This window comes from Rutilus rutilus (assembly GCF_951802725.1).
Source record: "Rutilus rutilus genome assembly, chromosome: 2".
NCBI lineage: Eukaryota > Metazoa > Chordata > Actinopteri > Cypriniformes > Leuciscidae > Rutilus > Rutilus rutilus.
Window position 1 is genome coordinate 34,924,201 of NC_140210.1, and position 23,163 is coordinate 34,947,363.

General features: G+C 38.1%; 1 protein-coding gene across 1 annotated transcript in view; it reads left to right on the forward strand.

Moving 5' to 3' along the window:
- The first annotated feature begins 436 nt into the window (after nucleotides 1–436).
- The window catches only part of LOC311285756 (sarcoplasmic/endoplasmic reticulum calcium ATPase 2), a 28,899-nt gene continuing 6,172 nt past the window's right edge, over nucleotides 437–23,163 (forward strand). The window contains exons 1-20 of the mRNA XM_084401531.1: nucleotides 437–897; nucleotides 1,877–1,996; nucleotides 2,125–2,142; nucleotides 2,456–2,538; nucleotides 3,244–3,348; nucleotides 3,490–3,628; nucleotides 5,594–5,760; nucleotides 6,928–7,083; nucleotides 8,985–9,126; nucleotides 11,352–11,518; nucleotides 12,751–12,839; nucleotides 13,041–13,143; nucleotides 13,239–13,370; nucleotides 14,018–14,143; nucleotides 14,824–15,045; nucleotides 17,354–17,465; nucleotides 18,160–18,401; nucleotides 18,488–18,708; nucleotides 21,520–21,722; nucleotides 22,626–22,711. Coding sequence (XP_084257657.1) covers nucleotides 1,879–1,996; nucleotides 2,125–2,142; nucleotides 2,456–2,538; nucleotides 3,244–3,348; nucleotides 3,490–3,628; nucleotides 5,594–5,760; nucleotides 6,928–7,083; nucleotides 8,985–9,126; nucleotides 11,352–11,518; nucleotides 12,751–12,839; nucleotides 13,041–13,143; nucleotides 13,239–13,370; nucleotides 14,018–14,143; nucleotides 14,824–15,045; nucleotides 17,354–17,465; nucleotides 18,160–18,401; nucleotides 18,488–18,708; nucleotides 21,520–21,722; nucleotides 22,626–22,711 — 2,631 coding nt within the window. The 5' untranslated portion in view covers nucleotides 437–897; nucleotides 1,877–1,878. The remainder of the gene's footprint in view (nucleotides 898–1,876; nucleotides 1,997–2,124; nucleotides 2,143–2,455; nucleotides 2,539–3,243; nucleotides 3,349–3,489; nucleotides 3,629–5,593; nucleotides 5,761–6,927; nucleotides 7,084–8,984; nucleotides 9,127–11,351; nucleotides 11,519–12,750; nucleotides 12,840–13,040; nucleotides 13,144–13,238; nucleotides 13,371–14,017; nucleotides 14,144–14,823; nucleotides 15,046–17,353; nucleotides 17,466–18,159; nucleotides 18,402–18,487; nucleotides 18,709–21,519; nucleotides 21,723–22,625; nucleotides 22,712–23,163) is intronic.

Consider the following 23,163-nt stretch of genomic DNA (forward strand, 5'->3'; position numbering starts at 1 on the left):
GTATGTATTATTATTATGCGTTTAAACAAATTTGCAGGTTCGTCATATCGACCTCGTACACTTGTGACCCCACTATCCACTAGTGCGTCATGACACCACAATAAACCTCCCTTGAGTGGCAGATGGGTGCGGGGGAGGGGCTGGATTATTGACCCGAACGACGTTGTTCCGTCTCTTCAGCTAGAGTTGTTTCTCATTGGTTCCCAATTGCGTCACTTAACATTTACGTAGTCTGATTGGCTAATGTATTATTAAATTGTGTGGCGTATACTGTCGCACGCAACGGTCACTGGTTAAACAGAAGACACAATGCGGGTGGAAGCCCCGCCCTCCTGCAGCAAGAACGAGAAGGCGGGGCTATCAGTAGAGGAACAAAGATGATTTGTCCAGTCCAGCCGTCAGGATGATGTTTTGGTCGCTCATTGGCTGCAGCGCTGCCCATCGATGTCTAGGACTGGAAGCACCTACGGTAATAATGTCGCTCAGTGACCTAGTATTAAATAAAGCGACGGTTATAGCTAGGCGGTAGCGCGGATTATAGCATCGGCTTTGCCATTTTAAACACTACCGGCACATTCAGCAAAAATCGACAACGTCGTAAAATCCACTTAAGAAGTCAGTCATTCATCTTGCAGTGGATTTTTTTTGTATAATTTTCCGGATCATGCTGAAATCAGAAGGAAAACGCATAGCAGAAAATCATCATTTGCCTTGAGCAGCGCTGCAGTGCCATCACTCTGCCTCTGTCGTACTGGATTTCAACAGCAGATCGATCTACAATACCTCACCGCATTGGGTTATTATAACTGGGATATTCTCTCTTGTCGCGGTGAAGTATAACGGTTTAGTGTGACGGAAGTTGTTGGTTTTGCAGAGGACTGAATTAAAGTTAACCTGGTGAGTAAGGTGTTGTGTCTGATAATACAATAGATTGAGGGGAATATCGATCACTGTACTGCATGATCAGTCGTTTAGAGGGAATCTGATGTGTGCGCGGATTTTGTTCAGTCAGCTAAAAGCCAAACTTGACCGCAAGATGAACGATTCACAGCTTTTAACGAGTCGCTGTTATTTTCATTTGCATCGTCATTTGCTAGGGCATCAAATGAACTACGCAGCTGAAACATTTACGTTAGTCTCTGGTGTTTCATAAATAATAATGTGTTAATTGTTTTCCGAAACGTTTTCTCATGGTGTTCTTGAATGTAATTATTTTGAATAGTTTTCTTCAAAAGTCACCATAATAGCCGAACTTGCAGGTACAGTAACAGGTGCGCACTAGTTTCAATACAGCAAACGTACATGAAAATACGTATTTTTAAGGTGTGCCTGTTACAGTGTAATAATACAATTAAGTAATTAACAACATGCACTTACCATAGGGTTTGGTTTAGGGTAAGTGACTTAATTCTGCATAATTTACTGTTATTACTATGTAAGTACATGTAACGCATTTTACCCCCGGTTCTTTTTTTTCAGACAACGATAAACAACACGTGCAAACAGATTTTAGCTTACATTACGTTTACGTTAGGATACTGTTTTTTTTTTTTTTTGTGAATATTGAAAGTTCCCTCTAGTTCTTGAAAATGAAAGGGATAGTAATTTGTGTCATTATTTAACCCTCATGTTGGTCCAAACTTGTAAGACTCAGTCACCATTCACTTCCATTGCGTATTTTGTCCATACAGTGAATGTGAAAGGTGACTGAGCCACCTATCTCACACTTGTGTTTTTCACATTAGAAAGTAAGTCATACTTGATATGGTAACAACATACATGAGGTTGAGTAAATTATGACAAAAAATTTAATTTGATGGTTCTTTCACAATTCACAACAATTCACACATCTTAAAGATATATTCTTCTCTTGCAGGGATGGACAATGCCCATACAAAGACGGTTGAGGAGGTACTGGGATACTTCGGTGTCAATGAGACAACAGGACTGAGCTCTGAGCAATTAAGGAAAAGCAGGGAAAGATGGGGCCCCAATGGTACGACATCAAAAATACAAGTGTTTGTGCAATATGAACAAGACGTAATTTCATGACGACATTTAACCTCATATCTTTTTTTTTCTTCTGCCCATTATTGTTTTATTTTGCTGTAACCTGTGCCACAGAGTTACCTGCAGAAGAAGGTGAGCTCTTCCCTTGGGTTTGCGTAATTATTAGCAGATCTTTCATCATATTCTTTGTTGCATGGGAGATGCTGGTTGTGTGGTTAATTAGAGTTATTATTGGATTCCCTTGAGGAGGTTGGATGAGGCACTTTCTTTGTAGCTGAATAGATCTTGATTGAATGTTTCTTATAGATGTTGTTTTTGTAAAGGTTTTCAATTGTTTACGTGTTACACATTTTCTGAGAGTTATTTGTCACTTAACGGAAAGGGATCTTGAAACTTTGTGACTGCCGTAAGTCTGTATAATCTATGTTTGTGCATGTGTTTACAGGCAAATCACTATGGGAACTTGTTCTGGAGCAGTTTGAAGATCTGCTAGTTCGGATTCTCCTTCTTGCGGCCTGTATTTCCTTTGTAAGTATAAATCAAAGGCCGCGTTTACTCTTATACTGTAATCAAGAGTAGTGCTGGCACAGGACAATAACACAAGCTTTTCACACTCATATATTCCAAATAAACATGTGACAATGCTATAAAACTAACTGCAGTAAATAATCAAAGAATCCCAAAACCCCATTTATCCACAAATACTACTTGCCAAATGTAGTTATGCTGAAAAGCATTCAACAACATGTAATATATATATAAATATATATATGCTTAATATACATGTTCATACCAATATGTATACATTGTCAATAGCAGCAAAAGTGTTCCTACAGTAACAATTCTTTTTTTTTAAATATATATATATGTAAGTACGTAGTAGTTAAAGACACTTAATATATTATGAAAAGTGTGACCCATATTTGTGCTTAACCTGCATACAAACGTTGTCATGCATAGATCATCATTCATAAGTATGTTTGTATGCTAAAATTTAGAACCAACTCAAAACTTAATTTAGAATCATTTGAATATTTATGTTAAATTGTATGTCTATGCATCTTTTGTGAATCTGGTGGAAATTTTGCATGGTAACCTTTTCTGCCCACAAAAGAAAATACACTTGTACACAGTTGAGAAAATGAGAAATTAAAAAACATTTACATATTGTTACCAAAGCTTTGACAAACGTTTGCACTGACCATATTTTGCATCACATTCTCTCTCTTACAGACTCTGGCCTGGTTTGAGGAAGGTGAAGGAACCATCACAGCCTTCGTAGAGCCATTTGTCATCCTCCTCATTCTTATTGCCAATGCCATTGTAGGAGTGTGGCAGGTATAGCCTGTGAAATATGTTTTAAAAAACATGAATATAATGTAACTTAAATAATTTTAAGCCCGTGGATAAAGCAGTAATGCCTTTCTGTTGTACTAGAAATTACGTCTCACTGTCTGTGTGTGTATCTGTGTGTTGTAGGAGCGTAATGCAGAAAATGCCATCGAAGCCCTTAAACAGTATGAGCCGGAGATGGGGAAGGTGTACAGACAGGACAGGAAGAGTGTACAGAGGGTCAAAGCCAGGGACATAGTGCCTGGAGACATTGTGGAGGTGGCTGGTAAGAATGAGAATCAGATTTCTACATCTCTTTTTTTTTTTTGTGCCACAGTAAAATGCATGTGGCAGTGTTTCTGGGGGAAAAAATGAGGTCCACTCTCAAAGGGATATGTCTGGAGATAATTATAGGACATTGCTGAATAGAGATGGCTGTTTTGATTGTTTGTATTAGCCAATCAGAACTGCCTAGAACAGTCTGCTGCTGAGTAGACAGATGCAGACGTGTAGTAAGGATGTTTCTCAAGAAAATAGCAGACTGTTCCCACAGTTCAGCAAAGGATTGTCAAATACATTTTTGGCATAGTTTGATTCTTTCCAAAAACCATGCAGAGTGATTATCTGAAGTAATGACTCCCGTGAGATTGCTGCCCAAGACTATATGGTAAAGTTGGGTTTCCCCAACTTTATGAAAAATTACTCATTAATCAGTAATCTTTTTTCATTAATCAGGGGTTCAAATAGTTATAGCATGTTATAGGTCCCTTGTGCATTAATAAAACAGTTTTTGATCAAAAGCACTGCCACCAATTCCAGGTTTATAAAGTTTGTGTTGATCAAAAACTGTTTACATTTTTGAAAATGTGCTTGGGCTTTAGGCCAGTTGTGCTGTGAGAGCTGTCCTGCCATTATTGTTGGTGAGCTGTGACTCGCTGTCACTGTTCCTTTTCCGTCAGTGGCGTTTTCACAGATTTATTTGCGAATGTTGTCTTTGCAGACCATTTCCCTGGACACATTAAATTGTGTTGCGTTCTGTTTAACTGATGCACCTGCAATCGGGATGTCTTTGGAGCTCGGTTGCTTTGAAAACTCACATGATCAAAGTCCTACTTGTCTGACCCCATTTATAGCTGATGCTTGTTGCTAATTGGCAATCAACCTAATTTGGCTCTCCTTTGCAGCTACATTTGTAATTATGATTTGGTTACTTCAAAGTGAATCTATTATTCATTTAAATAAATGTACATGCACAGGGACGGCCAAAAGTCTGAGATCCCATTGAAAATCTGGGATTCAAAAACATCCATCCATCCATCCATTCTCCAAAGCGCTTATCCAATGTAGGGTCGTAGGGATTTTAAACAGTTTCAAATAAATACAAATTATGTCAATAAGCAAATTTGTGACATTGACAATGTGAACTTTCAGTTCAGTCTTTCACTCAAATGATTATGCTGATAGTATATTTAAAGTTGAACTGGAAAAAAATACTAAATTAGGAAAATAGGAGCGTTTTCTTTAGCGGTCTCAGACTTTTGATCTCACTCTGTGTATTTTTATTTGAAGCCATTTCTGTTTTTTTGTGATCTTTAGTATCAGATTTGACAGAAAGGGTTAAGACCCAGTCTCAGAATTTCCTTGGCCTGCCACTCAAAGTTCTATTCTAAGAATCCCAAAGCTAATGAATAAAAATAAGGTTGAGGTCCTTTTGTGTGTCGATCTGTATCTTGACTGACATTGGTTTCTAAAGATACAGTTGTGATCAGAATTAATGGCACTCCTGGTAATTATGAAAAAAAGGCTGTAAAAAATAAATCTGCATTGTTTATCCTTTTGATCTTTCATTCCAAAAATGTGCAAAAATCGAACCTTTCATTGAGGTAAAAGAATTGAAAGTGGGGGGGAAATCACATTATGAAATAAATGTTTTTTTTTTTGGTGATTTACCCCCCACTTTCAATTCTTTTACTTCAGTGAAAGGTTCGATTTTTGCTAATTGTTTGAATGAAAGGATCATATCTTATGGATCATATCTTATGGTCTGTCTGTTGCTAAATATAACTAAATAGTTTTAATTCATCAAATTGATTTTCTAAGCATTAGTGTTGATTTCTCATTGGTTGCGTTTATGTAAAATATGCACATCTTTTATGCTTGTTACATCTTAAATGGTTCTTATTACATGACATCCTTGACAAAAATGACATGATTACCTCTTTTTTCCTTTTTTGCCCTTCCTTTTCTCTAGTTGGTGATAAAGTCCCAGCAGATATCCGACTGACCTCCATACGCTCTACTACTCTGAGAGTGGACCAGTCCATCCTGACAGGGGAGTCTGTATCCGTAATAAAACACACAGACCCAGTGCCTGACCCCCGTGCCGTCAACCAGGATAAGAAAAACATGCTCTTTTCTGTAAGATTTTCTGGAGTGATAATGTTTGTCATCTGTCAACCTGTGGCTGTTCTTTATGAATTTCAGGTTTTGTCTTTGTCACTTGACATGATTAGGCATTAGATAAAACGCCTCAAGATGTGAATGTGTATTGTTGTTTGTGTAGTGGATTATGTCCGGCAGTGGCGAGCCTGTGTGTTGAATAAAACATCACTCATATTGTTTGCTCCCACATGGCTATGGACTGAGTCATCACATCACACAGGCTTTGAGCTCTTAGATGGATAATGACCAGAGAGTACCAGCCTCAAAGACTCCACCCCCACAACCACACACGCACACGCTAAAGCCTCCATTACTTTTCTTCCTGCTGAGAAAGTCCAATGCAGGGGTTCTCAACTCTGGCCCTCAAGTCCACTTTCCTGCAGAGTTTAGTCTTCAGAATTACTTAAAGCCTACAGACAGGTGAGTCTGATAAAGGTTGGAGCTAGACACTGCAGGAAACTGACCTCAAGGGCCAGAGTTGAGAACCCCTGGTCTAATGGATATCTGGCCATGTAAGGACAGGACTGGAGCCTCTATCAAGGAAAGCAATAAATGAAATGGCTTTAAATATCACAAAATGACCTCTTTGCCTCAGCTACCATTGGTGGGTGTTAAAAAAGTACCAGCCATACATTTTTCTTGCCCACTATGAAACTTTATTTTGTTTATTTGAAATATACAGATTTGTTCCTATTACAACAAACAATAATTATAATTTTTTGTATACATGCGTCAAGCAGTGCATGCCATTGTGTCATTCATATATGGCATGAGAAACGCCATCTGCTACAAAATTGCCTGGAATATGTTGCCCGTATATTGCCAGTTATGACATTATATTTCCAACTGAAGTAAAAGTTGAGGTGAAAAGATAATTCTCTTTAGTAGACAATTTGCACTGGTTTGATTTACATGAAACTATCATCTATAAATTGCGATTTAAATCATGAATAATGTCGTGATTCCTTTCTAGCTGGTCAATAACTATGTTTTATTCATTTGCCAAAGGCAATTCGGCACTTGAGGAGTGTTTATTTTGGGACCTGGATAAAATACTAAGTTTGTTATAACTATTGTAGGTGATCTGATCTTACTCCATACTGGAAATAATGAAAATATAATCATTTAAATGTGTTTATGCAGGGGACGAACATTGCTGCAGGGCGAGCGATTGGTGTGGTGGTGGCGACAGGTGTACACACAGAGATTGGGAAGATCAGAGATGAGATGGCAGCCACCGATCCAGAGAGAACCCCTCTGCAGCAGAAACTAGACCAGTTTGGAGAGCAACTTTCTAAGGTAGGATAGTCTTTTTTTTTGTTCTCTCTCTGTTTTATTTGAACTTCAATCCATTTGTTTGGTGAGTAACTATATGCCTTGTCTATGTTTGCTGTGCACATTACACTTTTACAATACCCTAGTACATTTGCAAAATGTGCAGTATACAGCAGAGCAATGTGCTTGACATGATTCTCCATTTCTAATCTGATGATGAATGAAACAAGTAGAATTTTAAACATATTTTGAATTTTGAATTTAACTGCCAAATTACAAGTACAAAATATGCCACATAGTAAGGTCAACAATTTAGTATACATTTATTCTTGCATGTTTTTATTATTTTAATATGTTACTTGAGATTCCCCTATAATGTATAATTTTACCCCCATATTTCCCCATTTTCAACCCTGTCTGAAATGATCCGTTTTTAAGGGGCGGCAGTAAACATCCACTGTTATGATTGGCCATTGAAGAGGAAGCTGCAACAATGCCAACTCGCTATTGCGTGTGAATAAGTGTTTTGAAAACATTATCCATGTAAAATTGGATTTACAGACGCATTTATTGCATAATGAAAATGTTTACTTTACTTTACGAACTCTCCATAGCACTGTGCCCCGTTTACAAAACAATCTGCAGTCAAATGCTCCGAACAAACATATAATCCTCCGACGCGATCCATGATACCATTAAAAATAAACCATCCGCTGGCAATCTTCTGAAGTCTCTAGAGAAATGAGCAAATGAGCTGTTTAAACAGGACGCATCAAAGCGAACGTTCCTTTACACTTCCATTTACTCTTCCATTTGTCCTGTTGTCGGCAGACTCAAGCCCGTGGAGTATGACAAAAAGTGATCGAGCATCTGTATCCAGTGTAGACAGCGTCAGTGATTATAATGGTTTCTATTAGCTTTTCACGCATAGGCAAATGTCAGCCGTTAGGTTACTGAACGCCAGTGGGCTATATGGTGCGATGATGTAAAACTGTTTGTCGATGTCTTGCTCTGGAGGCAGTCATACGAAAATGTATTTGCCGGTGTGACGTCACAATATCCAAACGAGCCCTTTTTGAAACTTGATTAAATAAATGCTTTGTTTACAATGAGGAGGACGTTTTAAACTATGAAATGTTTTGATGGTACAAAGACCTTTTAGAAGATTAAGGTAAATTTGATTTCTCTGTTCCTTTCAACTGTCTTTCTACTGAGCTATAAATGCAAACCCTTCCAACCGATTAAAATAATACCACATTAAAAAAATATTGTTGCCATTTTGCACAATTCTGCTAGCCTGACAAGCCAGACCCACATCAAGATGTTGGGTCTGGGAACATACCATTGGCTAATTCCTGTTATACTTGAATTCAGTGCACATTGTGTTTTTAAAACTTGTCATTTGCCATTTTTATACCGTATATTATTTTCACTATTCATTAACTCACTGTACCTTTTTCATTTATACACAGTGTAATTTGCACTGTCATTGTCATCTGCTGTTTATACCACATTTTCACTGTACATTGCACACTCTCTATTTGTATTCCTAGTAATTTGCATTGAACTGATCTCTTGCTATCTATACCTCACACCATTTGCACTTACACCATTATTTGAATAATATGTAACTGCATTTTATTGGCTGTGTACTTGTACTTTGCCCAGTGTCAATCAAAATTAGTGTAATCTAATCTAATGTCTAGTATTCCATTACAAAAAGCCTCTGTGATAAATAAATGAACATTAAAATACATTTACAGGAGAATTAAAGCAGGTCAGTTTGTGTTTTTTACAGCAGCATTTCATTGACAGACCCTCTCATCCGCTTCGTAACAGTCAGCATTCACTCTGTAACAGAACATGTCAGCATTATCGAGCTGATATACGAGTTATTCTTTCTTTCTGTCTCTCTCTGTCTGAAGGTGATCACAGTGATCTGTGTGGCGGTGTGGGGCATTAACATCGGTCACTTCAGTGACCCAGTGCACGGAGGCAGCTGGCTGCGTGGAGCTGTGTACTACTTTAAGATCGCCGTGGCTCTGGCTGTAGCCGCCATCCCTGAGGGTCTGCAAATCTTAACCTTTTTCTTTCTCTCTACTGTTGCCAAATTATTGACATCTCCTTTGCCTCAGGAACGCTTGTCATCAAGCTATATGTTGGGGTCCAGAAGTCTGAGAGCACATTGAAAATCTGGGATTCAAAATTTGAACATAGAAATGAACATAATTTTTTAGGATTAAAAAAAAAAAACAATGTTCAATTTAAAGTCATGAGAAAATTAATAAGTTAAATCAGCATTTTTTTGTTGGTTATTAAAGAGGACCTATTGTGCTTTGTTTTTGGGGTCTACTAGAATAGGTTTTCATGCTTGAATGTTCACCTCTCTTCCCAATCTGTCAGTAATGCCCTGGGCTAAGTTGATCATAAAGACCATTGATGTCAATGCTTCTTAGGCTTACTATGCTTTTGAGAAACAGACCCCTGTTTAGTTCGTGTCTTTGTGAAGCCCTTCCTTCCAAAGAGCTTCAACTGTGCTCTGATTGGTCGGCTGGACCAGTGTGTTGTGATTGGTCAACTGCTTTGAGCATGTTTTGGAAATGTCACACCCTTTACATTAACTGCAAATTTCAACACACTAGTAATGCAACTCAACCCGGCCTAGCCCCCTTCGTTTTTGTGTATATCTAGGGTGGGAATTTATTTAATTGAGGAACATTGCGATTGTGTACGTTCTCGGAAGAAAATCAAGACTACAACCGAGGCGTTTCACAGAGTTCATAATTATGGAGCCAGATCAGCCTCAAAAATAATACATTTACAAAACAAAATTCATAAATGCGCAGCACAATTCACATTTACAAAATACGATTCGTAAATTCAAAACACAATTCTTGTTTCACAAAAGCATAAATATTTCCCCAAATGCATCTTACCTAAATGAATTTTAAATTTTTACACAAATATGTATATATCAAGTTCTTGAATTAATTTCCATCACACATTTATGAATGATGTTACATGTATTTATGGATTGTTGAATCTGCATTTGCAAATCCTCACACGTGTCTGGACTGCTTTGAATTTGTGTGCCGCATTTTTCAGAATCAGTGCTTTCTTATATAGAGAATAACTCCCTTTGGAGTATTAAAAATACAGTATTTTCTGTCATTAAGCTTTTTAATTTTGAACTTATATTAACCACAAAACAAACAGGCACAACATATACAAAAATGAACAGTAATAATAAAAATAAATAACAATGACAATGAAATGAAACTAAACAACCAAAATGACAGCATTGTAACATGTGCTTTGTTTCGTCGTCTTCTTGTCCTTTGACCTAGTTTCTAGTTTGTTCCTTTGTTAGCATTATATTCAGTCCAACTGTTTTAACTGTCTCATTAGCCCCTCGTTTGCTTTAGTACCAAGCCTGCCACAAGTGCTGAAAAGTGAAGCCAAAGCGTCTCGATCGCCCCCTGGTGGCTGGTCCCAGTATAGGTCATAAAGTCCGCCTCCCCATGAAGTCTTATGGATGAGATGGAAACTAAACAATCAAATTACACTTCAAATACATTTTTTTTCAAAGATGTTTTCTTTCATTTTAGGTAGTTTTATCACGCTGATTTAAGTGTAAGTGTTCGTTTTTTTAAATAAGTTTGATCTTAGTTCGTTATTTGATGCTATAAAAACGGAACGTGATGTCATGATTGACAGCTGTGATTGACAGCTTTTCTAAACAAAGTAGTCACCAAGGCACCAACAGACTTTTTATTTTATTTTCGGGAGGAGATTGGAGCTTCAACTTTAATTTCTACATGTTTATAACTGTTTATTTCACACTGACACAATGAGTTGCTCTGCAGTAAACTTTGTAGTAGCCGTTCCTGTGGGAGTGAGGGCAGGACCTTGATATCGCAGCTTTACTTCACACTCACTACTGCGCAGAATCAGGTCCCAAATCTGCGCAAAATGTCAGCACCATATTAGGACTTTGGCGGCTTCACTTTTCACCAATGGAAGAGAGTGAAGGGGCTTCGTCCATCTTTTTTTACAGTCTATGTTTAGTACTTGGCCTGAGTTCCTTTGTCCGTTATCATCAATGTATATGGTGTTTTCTCCTGAGTATATCCTGTGAGTTTGTTTATTAAAAGTAATCCTACATATTCCTTGTCTTCATGAGCTTTGTTACCACGTTACGTGACCATTCATCTACTTGTTTTCCAAATAATCCAGAAAACTCTCTCATTTCTCGTAACTTACTCGCTGATGTCTTTTGTTCTTTCTCAAAGGTCTTCCTGCTGTCATCACCACATGCCTGGCACTCGGCACGCGCCGCATGGCCCGCAAAAATGCTATAGTCCGTTCCCTCCCATCTGTAGAGACACTTGGCTGCACTTCTGTCATCTGCTCTGACAAAACGGGCACTCTTACCACCAACCAGATGTCTGTCTGCAGGGTGAGAGAGACTTGCATCCACTGTAATTCTAACAAATGCATTGTGGGATTTAAAAAAAAAAATGTTTTGGAGATGAATACCATGGAATAGTCCAGGCGTTTTAAGAAAAAAGGGTGAACAAATTGCAACAGAATCAAACTCAACTGATTTTGTATCCTCAATATGTCCTGAGTAAGAAAAAAAAAGCCCCGAAGAATCCCATTAGGGGAAAGTTCCGAAAAGACCCAAATATATCCTATTCATTATTTTTCTCACATGAATAGGGTAAAAAATGTAACCTTTAGATATCACCATGAAAATTACTGAGTTGATTACTTATATCAAGACAAACAAAAAATGTATTACAAGTTTTTTTAAATTGTTTGTTAACATGGACAAACGGTGCATAATCTAATTACAGATGTGCTAATTTGCATAAATACCACAACAGATCTAAACATTGGGTATAGCCAGGAGAAAATGTCTTGTTGAATCTTGTTGACACATAACAGTAAAATACTTGATGTTAAGGTCTGAATGGAACCCATTTAGATGGGGTTTGGGGCTGGGACCATGGGACTATTTCTGGGGATTCACTTTTTATTTTACCTACCTTTTTGTCTTCTGCATTCTACTCACCATTGTCTCCTGTTCTTGCCTCAGACTCGTCCCCCAGAAACAGTCCCACGGACCCAGCCCCAAACCCCATCTCTTAAACATTAATAAAGGCTGGTTTAAAGTACTTCTTCCTGCCTCTATGTATTAATGCTCATGGGTAGCCTAAATGGGTTCCATTCAGACCTTAACATTAAGTCTTTTACTGTTATGTGTCAACAAGATTCAACAAGACATTTTCACCTGGCTATACCCAGTGTTTAGATCTGTTGTGGTATTTATGCAAATTAGCACATCTGTAATTAGATTATGTGATATCTAAAGGTTACATTTTTTACACTATTCATGTGAGAAAAATAATGAATAGGCGTATGAATAGGATATATCTGGGTCTTTTTCGGAATTTTCCCCTTATGGGATTCTTCGGGGCTTTTTTTTCCTTACTCAGGACATATTGAGGATACAAAATCAGTTGAGTTTGCTTCTGTTGCAATTTGTTCACAGTTGACCCCCATTTTGGCTTAAAACACCTGGACTAGAATGATGTTTTAAAACCACTGATCAAACTTACTAATCATGTGTGTGTGTGTGCGTGTGTGTGCATGCATGGCTGTGCATGTGTGTTTGTCTGCGTGCAGATGTCTATTGTGGACATGGTCGCAGGTGAGAGGTGTTTACTGAACGAGTTTACAATAACTGGATCTACTTACGCCCCTGAAGGAGAAGTGTGAGTTAATTTCACATCTAACTACACTCACATGCACATACACTTCTCACAGGAATCTCTTCTGAACTAACCTGCGGTTTGCTTATGATGTCTTTCACAAGTCTTTCACAAGACTCGCTCTCTTTCTCTCACTTTACCCATTATTTTCTCTTATGTTCTCCTTAATTCTGCATTCCTTCCACCCTCTTCTCTCTGTTTCAGGTATAAGGACGGTGTACCGATACGCTGTAGTCAGTATGAAGGGCTGGTGGAAATGGCCTCTATCTGTGCCCTGTGTAACGACTCTTCGCTGGACTACAATGAGGTACATATGCACATGTACGTACTCTTTCTATGTTATCATGAAGCTGTAGAGACTTCATTTTCTCTGTATTTCCTCTATCTCTCTGAAACACACAGAGTAAAGGGGTGTTTGAGAAAGTGGGAGAAGCGACTGAGACGGCACTCTGTTGTCTGGTGGAGAAGATGAACGTGTTCGACACAGACCTGAAGGGCCTCACACCTGCTGAAAGAGCCACTGCCTGCTGTTCAGTGAGTGCTCATATAGTAATATATTGGCCCACAGAGAATCTGCAATCAGTAACAGCATTATGATATGATATTGTACATTACATGTAAAACTATTTTAAACAGCATTTTCTTATTCTATAAATTATGTATATAATTTAATATTATTATTCAAAATATTATATATGTAAATGTGTATGTGTGTGTGTGTATGTATGTATGTATATGTGTGTATATATATATATATATATATATATATAATCTGTGTATTATATATAAATGACACGTTATTGTGTGTGTGTGTGTGTGTGTGTGTGTATATATTGTGTATATATATATATATATACACACACAATAACGTGTCATTTACTAGAGGTTCTTTCAAAATGTTAATAATTTGAATTAATAATTGTTTTTAAAAAACTGTTTGAATGAATGATTCAATATATATTCCATATATATATATATATACACACACACACACACACACACACATACACGTGTATATATATACTGTATACGCATACACAAATTCATACATACATACACAGATTCTTTGTGGGTCTGTTAAATGGTTTAAGGCTTTTGGCTTGTAGGATGTTTTTGTGATCTACTGCTTGTGAAAATTACAGTCACTAAAGGTAGCGAGTCTATTTCTCTCTCTCTCTCAGGTCATAAAGCAGTTAATGAGGAAAGAGCTGACTCTGGAATTTTCTCGAGACAGGAAGTCCATGTCTGTTTTCTGCTCTCCAAACAAACTCACTCGCTCTGCCTCAGGTGCCAAGATGTTTGTCAAGGTCTGGCTTTCATCCTTCCTTAAAGCTTTTTCTTTTTTTCATTTTTGTTGGAGAGTCACTGAAATGTTTTGTTCAATATATATAACCATAATAATCTTTTAACAAAATAGACTAATAAAGAAAAAGTTATTTAAAAAAAGAACAGATGTTTAAAAAAGATGATGTGACAAGTTGGTATTCAATAGCCAACATTTGAAATCTCTTTGTGTCTTTTAAAATGACACGTTGGCACAAAATTAGGGATGTGAATCTTTAGGAATGTAAAGAAATAAAATAAAATATGAAATAAAAGTTTGTGTTTACATAATATATGTATGTGTACTGTGCGTAATAATTTAGTATATATTAATACACACATATGTACACACACATATATTATGTAAACACAAACTTTTATTTTGGATGTGATTAATCGTTGCCCAGCACTAACATATATATATATAATCAATTATTTATCTATATATTATTATTATTATAAATGTTGAAAACAGTTGTGCCATTTAATATTTTTGTGGAAACCATGATATATGTTTTTTTCAGGATTCTTTGTTGAAAAGAACATATTCTCTTCCCATATTCCATTCTGAATATTAACTGGTTCTCGATTCTTGAAATTTATCCTCACTCTCCAAGCATCTACAAATCTACATGCATTTTATCTCTTGGTCCTGACTTCACAGGGGGCACCAGAGAGTGTACTGGAGCGTTGCCGCTGGATACGGGTAGGAGCTGGTGCACGGGTGCCGCTGACCTCTGACCTCAGAGAGCAGCTCTTAAGCACAGTAAGAGAGTGGGGCTCGGGACGTGATACACTACGCTGCCTCGCCATGGCAACCAGGGATTCACCCCCTGACCCTCGAACCCTGAACTTGGAGAACTCTGCTGGCTTCATAGACTATGAGGTAAGAAAGTTTGTGGAGAACTGATTTAAAATCAAATGAGGTCCTATTATGCAAAATTCCCTTTTGTATTGTTTTTGACCATATTTATGTGTCTGCAGTGTGTGCACAGCTACCCTATTGTGGTAAAAATCCATTCACTCCATTTGTTTATTGTCCCCATAAATCTGAAACAGTGTCTCAAAATGAGCCGTTCAGGAATGTGCTCTAATGTGACGTCACATTGGAACAGGCCTTTATCACAGTCCCTGTGTCGTCACATCTGGCACTGATTAGTAGCGTGAACAGATTTCTGCCTGCATTATTGTCAATGGATGGATGGATGCAAGTTTTGAGAAGAAAATGAAACTCATTTAGTTGAACTTCACAATAAACGTAAATATTTAAAACTGTTTATTTAGACTTGCATGATGCCCTACCATGTATGTCATGGCTTTTATTTTATTGTGTAACATTATCTGAGCTGCCAGTCATGATTAATGAACAGCACGCCCTCAAGTTACTGCCAGAGGAGTAATCGGACTGACTAAATTAGATTTTTTAATATCAATTTGTTTATTTTTGCATTACATTTATTATGATTAACCACCCATTTTGGTCTACAGTGTAATGCTATCCAATCATTGCACTCAAACATGGAGAATATCACTCATTAAAGATGATCAAACCAGTTATTTTTGAAAAATCGTCTATGGGCTGGAAATTTGATCAAATTATTGATGATTGCATCATAAAGTAAGTGCATGATGTTTTTTCCCCCGAACATTATTGTTTAATACAAGAAGTTTTCCCCTAAACAATTTATCCTTCTAAAATAGACTTAATATTTGAAGCTTTGTCTAATTCTACTGCTCTTTAATGTGATATGTTGTTTGTATTCTTGCAGTTATGTTATACAGTAAGGTGATCAGACTCTAAAGTATTGCGTATGGCTTGCACGCTCCCCTTTAGATCATGAAATATGCGTCGAAAATTCTGAATATTATGACACCTTTTTTCTTAATACTTGTTTCTCAATATTAATGATTGTAAATTGAGGTTGGTTTCTTTAGATGAAGTATGTTCTGAATTTTACATAAATAAATAACCACAATCCCGTACTATGGGCACAGTCATTGATACAGGCTGCAGGGGAAGTTGTTTTACGCTCCTATTTGTAGCTTATGCTTTTCGAACGTGGAAGTGTGATAAAGGCCTATTAGCTTAACTCCTCCCCTCAGTGAGTTGTACACAGTCCGCCATCTTTATCTCCTGGTAAGAAATGTATTCTTATTAAAGCTACTAAAGTTATTTTACCAAGAGCAGTGAGTGATTTTCTGTTTTTCTATTTTTGTTTGATTCATATTAACAGCATATATAGCAGTAGGTGCTGTATATTACGCTGGTTTAACTTTAATACACAGATCTTATATACATATTCGAATTCTTTACGTGCTCTTTACGTTCACAGACATAACTGACTGTGTTTATGTGAACTTGGTGTGTTTTGAGTGACCGTTTAAACGCAATAAGATGGGAAGGAGTACTTCGTTTAATACTTACTGTCTGATAGCCAGCTTTCTGTGCGCGTGCTTCAGATGTGTGCACTCAGAAAACTAGGGATGCACCGATCTGATACTGCCATTCTTTGCCGAATCGGGTATCGGTCAGACAAGACCGATCCAAATCCGATATTGTGCGTATACTATTCTGTGTTATTGTTAAGCTCCACAAAAGACACAAAAAGTGTAACGTTTTCGTGCACTATATTCTAAGTGTTCTGAAGCCATTCTATAGTAAAATGTGAGGTAGAAATGAATAAAGTCGTTAAATTTAAGTTCACATTAACTCTTCCCTCCGCTGCGGCTGTCAGTCATTCTCCATTCAGCATTCAAACCATACAGAAAACCATATATCAGAGGTTTAGACTGATAAACGCATGTAGATAATAAAATTCCATGATGATGAAGAACTGCCATGTCACGTGAGCATGACCGCGATAGAGATGATAATCAGATGTTTTAGTTTTTGGCAAAATATCCGATGCACGAACTGTCAAACGGGGTGGGGAGCAGCAACTCATTTGCATTTAAAGTTACATGGATGAAAACAGAATGTTTTTCCTTCCACTCAAAAATATGCATTTACAACATGGTATAATCAATTATCTGGGGGTATTTTGAGCTGAAACTTTACAGATATTCTGGGGAGATACAAGATTACATCTTGTAAAAATGGGCATAATAGGTCTCCTTTAATTGACATAAAAGCTTTTAAAATGCATATTTTAGTGCTATAACTAACACTTTTTTTTTGTGTGTGTATCTCTCAGTCGGACTTGACATTCGTGGGGTGTGTGGGAATGTTAGATCCACCAAGGAAGGAAGTGCTGAGTGCAGTGCGTATGTGCAGACAGGCTGGCATACGGGTCATTATGATCACAGGTGGGTTAAACACATATGCTGAGGTGATTTTAAAGGGATAGTTCACCCAAAAATGAAAATTCTGTCATTATTTACTGACCCTCATGTTGTTCCAAACTCATAAGACTTTGATTAATCTTCCGAAACACAAATTAAGGTATTTTTTTATTAAGAAACCTAAAGGATTTCTGTCCCTCCATTGAAGTTCCAGGTAACCAAAACTCAAAAGATCCAAAAAGGTCATAAGGGGGTTCAAGTCTTAAGTCTTGTGAAGAGATACGATCACTTTATATGATGAACAGATATAAATTAGGCTTTTATTCAAACACGTACACCGATAGAGCACATCATGCGCGCAAAGAACAAACCTCATTGGTTCTCATACATGAAGCACACATGTTTGAGCTGTGTTTATCTTATGTGCTCTATATATGTGCGTCAATCATTGTTTAAATGTAAATAAAAGCCTAAATGAAATCTGTTTTAATTAAATCATCTAAAGTGATAAGTATCTCTTCAAAGGACTTGGATTAAGCTGCTTGATTCATATGGAACCGCTTCATATGAATGTCTTAAAGCGCAAGCTCAGTGACAAATATAAGGCCAAATACAAGACTGTCTATTGTCTAACTGTACCCAGCCACAGAAAGAATGAACAAATATGCATATTAAAGAAAGTCAATTTGAGGTCTTCTTCCTGTGTTGATTTGTGTAGGCGACAATAAGGCGACTGCCCTGTCTATTTGTCGTCGAGTGGGCATCATCACTGAGCAGGAGGAAGAGGAGGCTGAAAGTGGGCCGTATGGCAGCGGCCTCACAGGACGTGAGTTTGATGAGCTGCCTACCCACCTGCAGCGAGAGGCCTGCCGCACTGCCCGCTGTTTCGCCCGCGTCGAGCCAACGCACAAGAGCCGCATTGTAGAATATTTGCAAAGCCTAAGCGATATCACAGCTATGGTAAGTTTTTCTAGTTACGTTTGTTTGAGGGCAAAAGTGCAATAAACTCAAATGAATGAATCCTCACACTTGTTTTTTCTATCCAGACTGGTGATGGTGTAAATGATGCCCCTGCTTTGAAGAAGGCTGAGATTGGCATTGCTATGGGCTCAGGCACGGCCGTGGCTAAATCTGCTTCAGAGATGATCTTGGCAGACGATAACTTTTCAACCATCGTGGCCGCAGTGGAAGAGGGTCGAGCCATTTACAACAACATGAAACAGTTCATCCGTTACCTTATTTCTTCTAACATTGGAGAGGTAGTCTGGTAAGTACAGACAGAAATACAGACTCTTATATATCACTCTTACTCTAAATGCCCTGATATACTCACGGCTGAGTTCTTTTTCCTTCTTTGCTTAGTGGTAAAAAGAAGTTTGAAATGCCTTTGCAACGTTATAATGTTAGCGAACATCCTGGGGCCGCCCAAGGTGCTGAGAGTGGTGTTTAGAGCAAATATGTAAATATGTGCTGGGTGCTTTCCTCTCAATAACAAAATAAAACAGCAGTAAAGAAAGCATTTGATCATAGTGATGTGGATATGTTTGCACACGCTCTGTAATTCGGCACTTCAATCAAGTCACATTTATATAGCACTTTATACAACAAAATGCTTTAAAACAAGCAGCTATACAGTATTACACATGAAAAAAAAAACAGTGTCAGTGTCTCTTTCAATTAGAATCACAACTTCATTTTCCACTATTAAGCAGCTCTGTTCATGTTTTTACTCATGGATGTCTGACCTCGACGGACTGAATAAGAGAAATAAACCGGAGAAGATTTAAACATCAAAGAAGGCAGAGCCCTAGAGCCACACCTACCTATTATATAATCGCCAAGGACCAATGGTGGTTTGAAGGAGTTTATCAGCCGGAGTGAATTATTCCGAAAAGTTTGCTTTTGCAAGCTGTTTCAAAATCCCAAAATTAACTTGTAAGACTAGAAATTCTGGAAGAGAAGGGCAACTCTCTGAGAGAACAAAGGAAATTAACATTTTAACTCACTCTTGTGCACCATTCGAGATGCAAGTCTCATTTCAGAATCATCCTAATCTACATCTCTTTCCCTCTTCCCTCATTCCTTCTCTCTCATGCTGAGATCACCAAAATTCACCCAAGAATCTATATGGTTTAATGTGAATAATTATCATACAGTATTAAACGTTTGGTATCTTTAATCACCGTCCCAGATTTACTGGGGACAAAGGTTGATTTACATGGGTGCACACCCACAGCAGGTAACAAGAACCCGTTGCGAAATCTGCGTGTGGAAATCTTTCGCCCTCATGTGAAATTCCCAATTGTGCAGATTCCTATTGAAATGACTTGATTTCTCCCACAAAAATTCGTCGAACAACTGCAAATGTGACCAGTGGCGTCCCTGCCCGTACGCAGAGTATGCACACTGCATACCCTGACATCATCAGCATTTCAATATAAATTCTATTGCCATGTTAGTTCTTTCCGCAATTCAAAGAGAAAGTAATAAAGTGGCAGCCTCTCTCATGTAATGATTCAATCAGTCTACCACTGTAGTCTGTCTGTCCGTGATAAAAAGCAGTGTGCGCTGCACTGTGTTTAGTAGATTAGCGTTTAGGCTTGGTGTTCACACAGAACCAACTGCCATGAGCCGAATGAACGTGGAGCGCTTTTTTGCTTTTAAATTTGCGAGATGCTGTGCAGCAAAATGTCTCAAGACGTGTTTTTTAAAGTTGAACTTCTTGGCACGCTATTTTAAAAACTCATTGAAAAAGCAGTGAAATACGGGACAGTGGTCAAAGATGTCTGTCTAGTGCATGTTAAATAGAATAATAATTTAAAAGCAGCACTGAAATGCAACAACACATTTTATGATAAAGTTATTAATATAGCCTGCTGTTCCGGACGGTAGGTGGGATTGTCAGTTCGCAGGTTTCAACAAACCGGCGTTGATTCAAAGAGCTGATAAAGTAATAATACTGTTCAGTGTAATTGAGAAGTTATGTCTAACATTTATTCTTAAAGTCCCTGTAAAGTCAAAATTAAGTATGTTTTCTGAGTTTGTCACAACACAGAAAAAGGTGTTATTAGCCACCCAGCCAAATTTGAATGATAAAAAAAGCCGGCAAGTACATAAAATAAGCTATCAAAATCTTGCAAAAATGAGCAGCAGTCTCTGCTCTCAAACGCTGGGGGCGTGTCCGCTGGCTGCGCTGAAACCACGCCCACTCGCGGGAAAGCTGACGAAAGCCAGCCGACGATGGCACCAGTTGTCGGCGTGACGGGAGGATGAAGGCCGTGGCGGGAGATAATCGGTTCGGCCCCATTCACCAGTAACAGCGGATTATCAGTGAATCCCAGTTGTCTCCGACGAAAGTTAATAAAACTATCCTGTGTAAAATGATCACTACAGAGGTGGATTTTGGCGGTGATCCTAAGCTCTCCATCAAGGTGGCTCTTCACAAAATTAATCCACCTCTTCTTGATGTGATCGTTTTTCAGAAATTTAAATAAGGACACCGATCTGTTTTGTACGTGATCGCATCCAGGTAGTACGCATTTCCGTGACGAAGGCATAGCTAGCTAGCAAACTGTAGGCTGTAGTAACTAATAGTACTGACAGTAACTCGCGATCGGCAAACTAATGTGAATGAATGTGCTATATTGTTAGGGGAGGGGCAGCGTCAGGGGCTCCGATGCGTCATCAAGTAGGGGCGTGTCCAGGAGCTCAGGGGCTCCAGTGCGTCATCGAGCCCCCGTTTTAGCCCCGCCCAAAAAATCCGGAACACAGCAATGGTGAAAAACTGTTTAACAGTCTAACTCCACAATTCAGTACTTCACAGTTCACAGTCTTTGTAATATGTTTTATCAATACATTTCTAACATTTATAATGTGTTTAGATTTTTTTTTTAGAATTGCCTTTACAGGGACTTTAATAACTTTTCACAGTTTACAGTGTGAAAGAGTTTTAATTAAGATGGTTAAATGTAAACAAACCTTGACTACTGTAAAGTTTTTTTTTTTCTTATACTGCGTACCATGAAAATGAATCCTGTGACCGCACCTTGAACATTGTATCTTTCCCTCTGTCTCTCAGTATTTTCCTCACAGCTGCTTTGGGAATGCCTGAGGCTCTGATCCCAGTCCAGTTGCTGTGGGTCAATCTGGTGACGGATGGCTTCCCAGCTACTGCTCTTGGCTTCAACCCCCCTGACCTGGATATCATGTCACGTCCCCCACGCTCCCCTAAAGAACCACTCATTTCTGGTTGGCTCTTCTGCAGATACCTCATCATTGGCTGTGAGTCATTTACACAAATGTCACTTCTTGTCATTAGTGTATATAAAAAAATGCTATTAAAATGAAGGATAATATATGCTATAATATGCTATAATACACAAGTGCAGTCATTATTTTTGCAATTCACTTAGTATCCATTAAAGTGCAGAGTTTTTCCTTGTGACATACCTTGTTATAGAGATGACCGTGCTCTTACAAAATGAACAGTTAAATATAAATGTGGAATAGATCCAATTTGTCCTCGTGTATATCATACAGCTTTGTGTGAGGTGTGCTGCGGGGATTAGATTTGGCCTGAGCCATCTGGCCCATTCCAATCCAGACATAAGCAATGACACCTATATTTTGTGTCATCTTTCACAGTTCACAAAACTCTTGTCTCTCTTTAGTGTAGCTAAATGTGGACAGCGTCTCGTTCCCTCGTCAGGGAACTAGGGTTACATACGTAACCGAGACGTTTTCATGAAAGATGAGGCAACTACAGCAGTCTGTCACGCCACATTAAATAGCGTCAAAACAATATTTGTTGGAATTTCATGATAAAGAAGAATGTGAAAGCTTAGACTTATTGGATGGGAGGTATGATACAAGTAATAGTGAAGTTTTGTTCACACATCAACAGAAAACAACATAGACCAAAAGATTGATCTTGGAATTTATGAATCGATGTCGGTTCATCAATATGAAGATCGATTTAAGATCGTTTAATCAATATTTTCAACCTAGCTCTAGTAAACATTACTGAGTCGAGAGAACTGTCAAGAGGCTAAATTACAACAATCTATTTTTGAACTTTCACACACTCTCTTTTAGATGGTAACCATGAATTAAAGTTTAAGAACCAATGAATTGACAATGTTAATCGGTTAAGTTTCAATCCCTTTATCTCTCTCTGTTTTGCAGGTTATGTAGGGGCAGCAACAGTTGGAGCTGCTGCCTGGTGGTTCATGGCAGCTCATGATGGACCAAAGCTCAACTACTACCAACTGGTAATACAAAATAAGATCCCCATAACACAATCACACACTGCGGTTTCTCTGAGTACCTCTTTGAAAAGGACTTCTGTAAACTTGATGTAAACTCATCCTCTCCTCGACTCATTTTGACCCGAAATTCATTTTCTTTTCTTTTTTTTTTTCAATTTCATCGGAGTGGTCCAAGACCTTGGGAGATTTGTCACACTTGAACTTGGAATACACAAAACTGGATTCGAAAAGTTTATGTGGTTGTAAAAAAAAGTAATGTAAGGCCCGTGAAATTGGTCCAATGGAGGTTTTCCAATAACACAGGGAAGGTCTCACGTGCTCTGTCCTCACTCATGCGAAGTATTGGTTGGTTAAATGTAATACATTAATCATATGTATTTACTCGTTAATTCATCTGACTCCATAAATGAAAGGTTTTAATAATATCTGTGCCTCACTAAAAGTGAGTGAGTGTT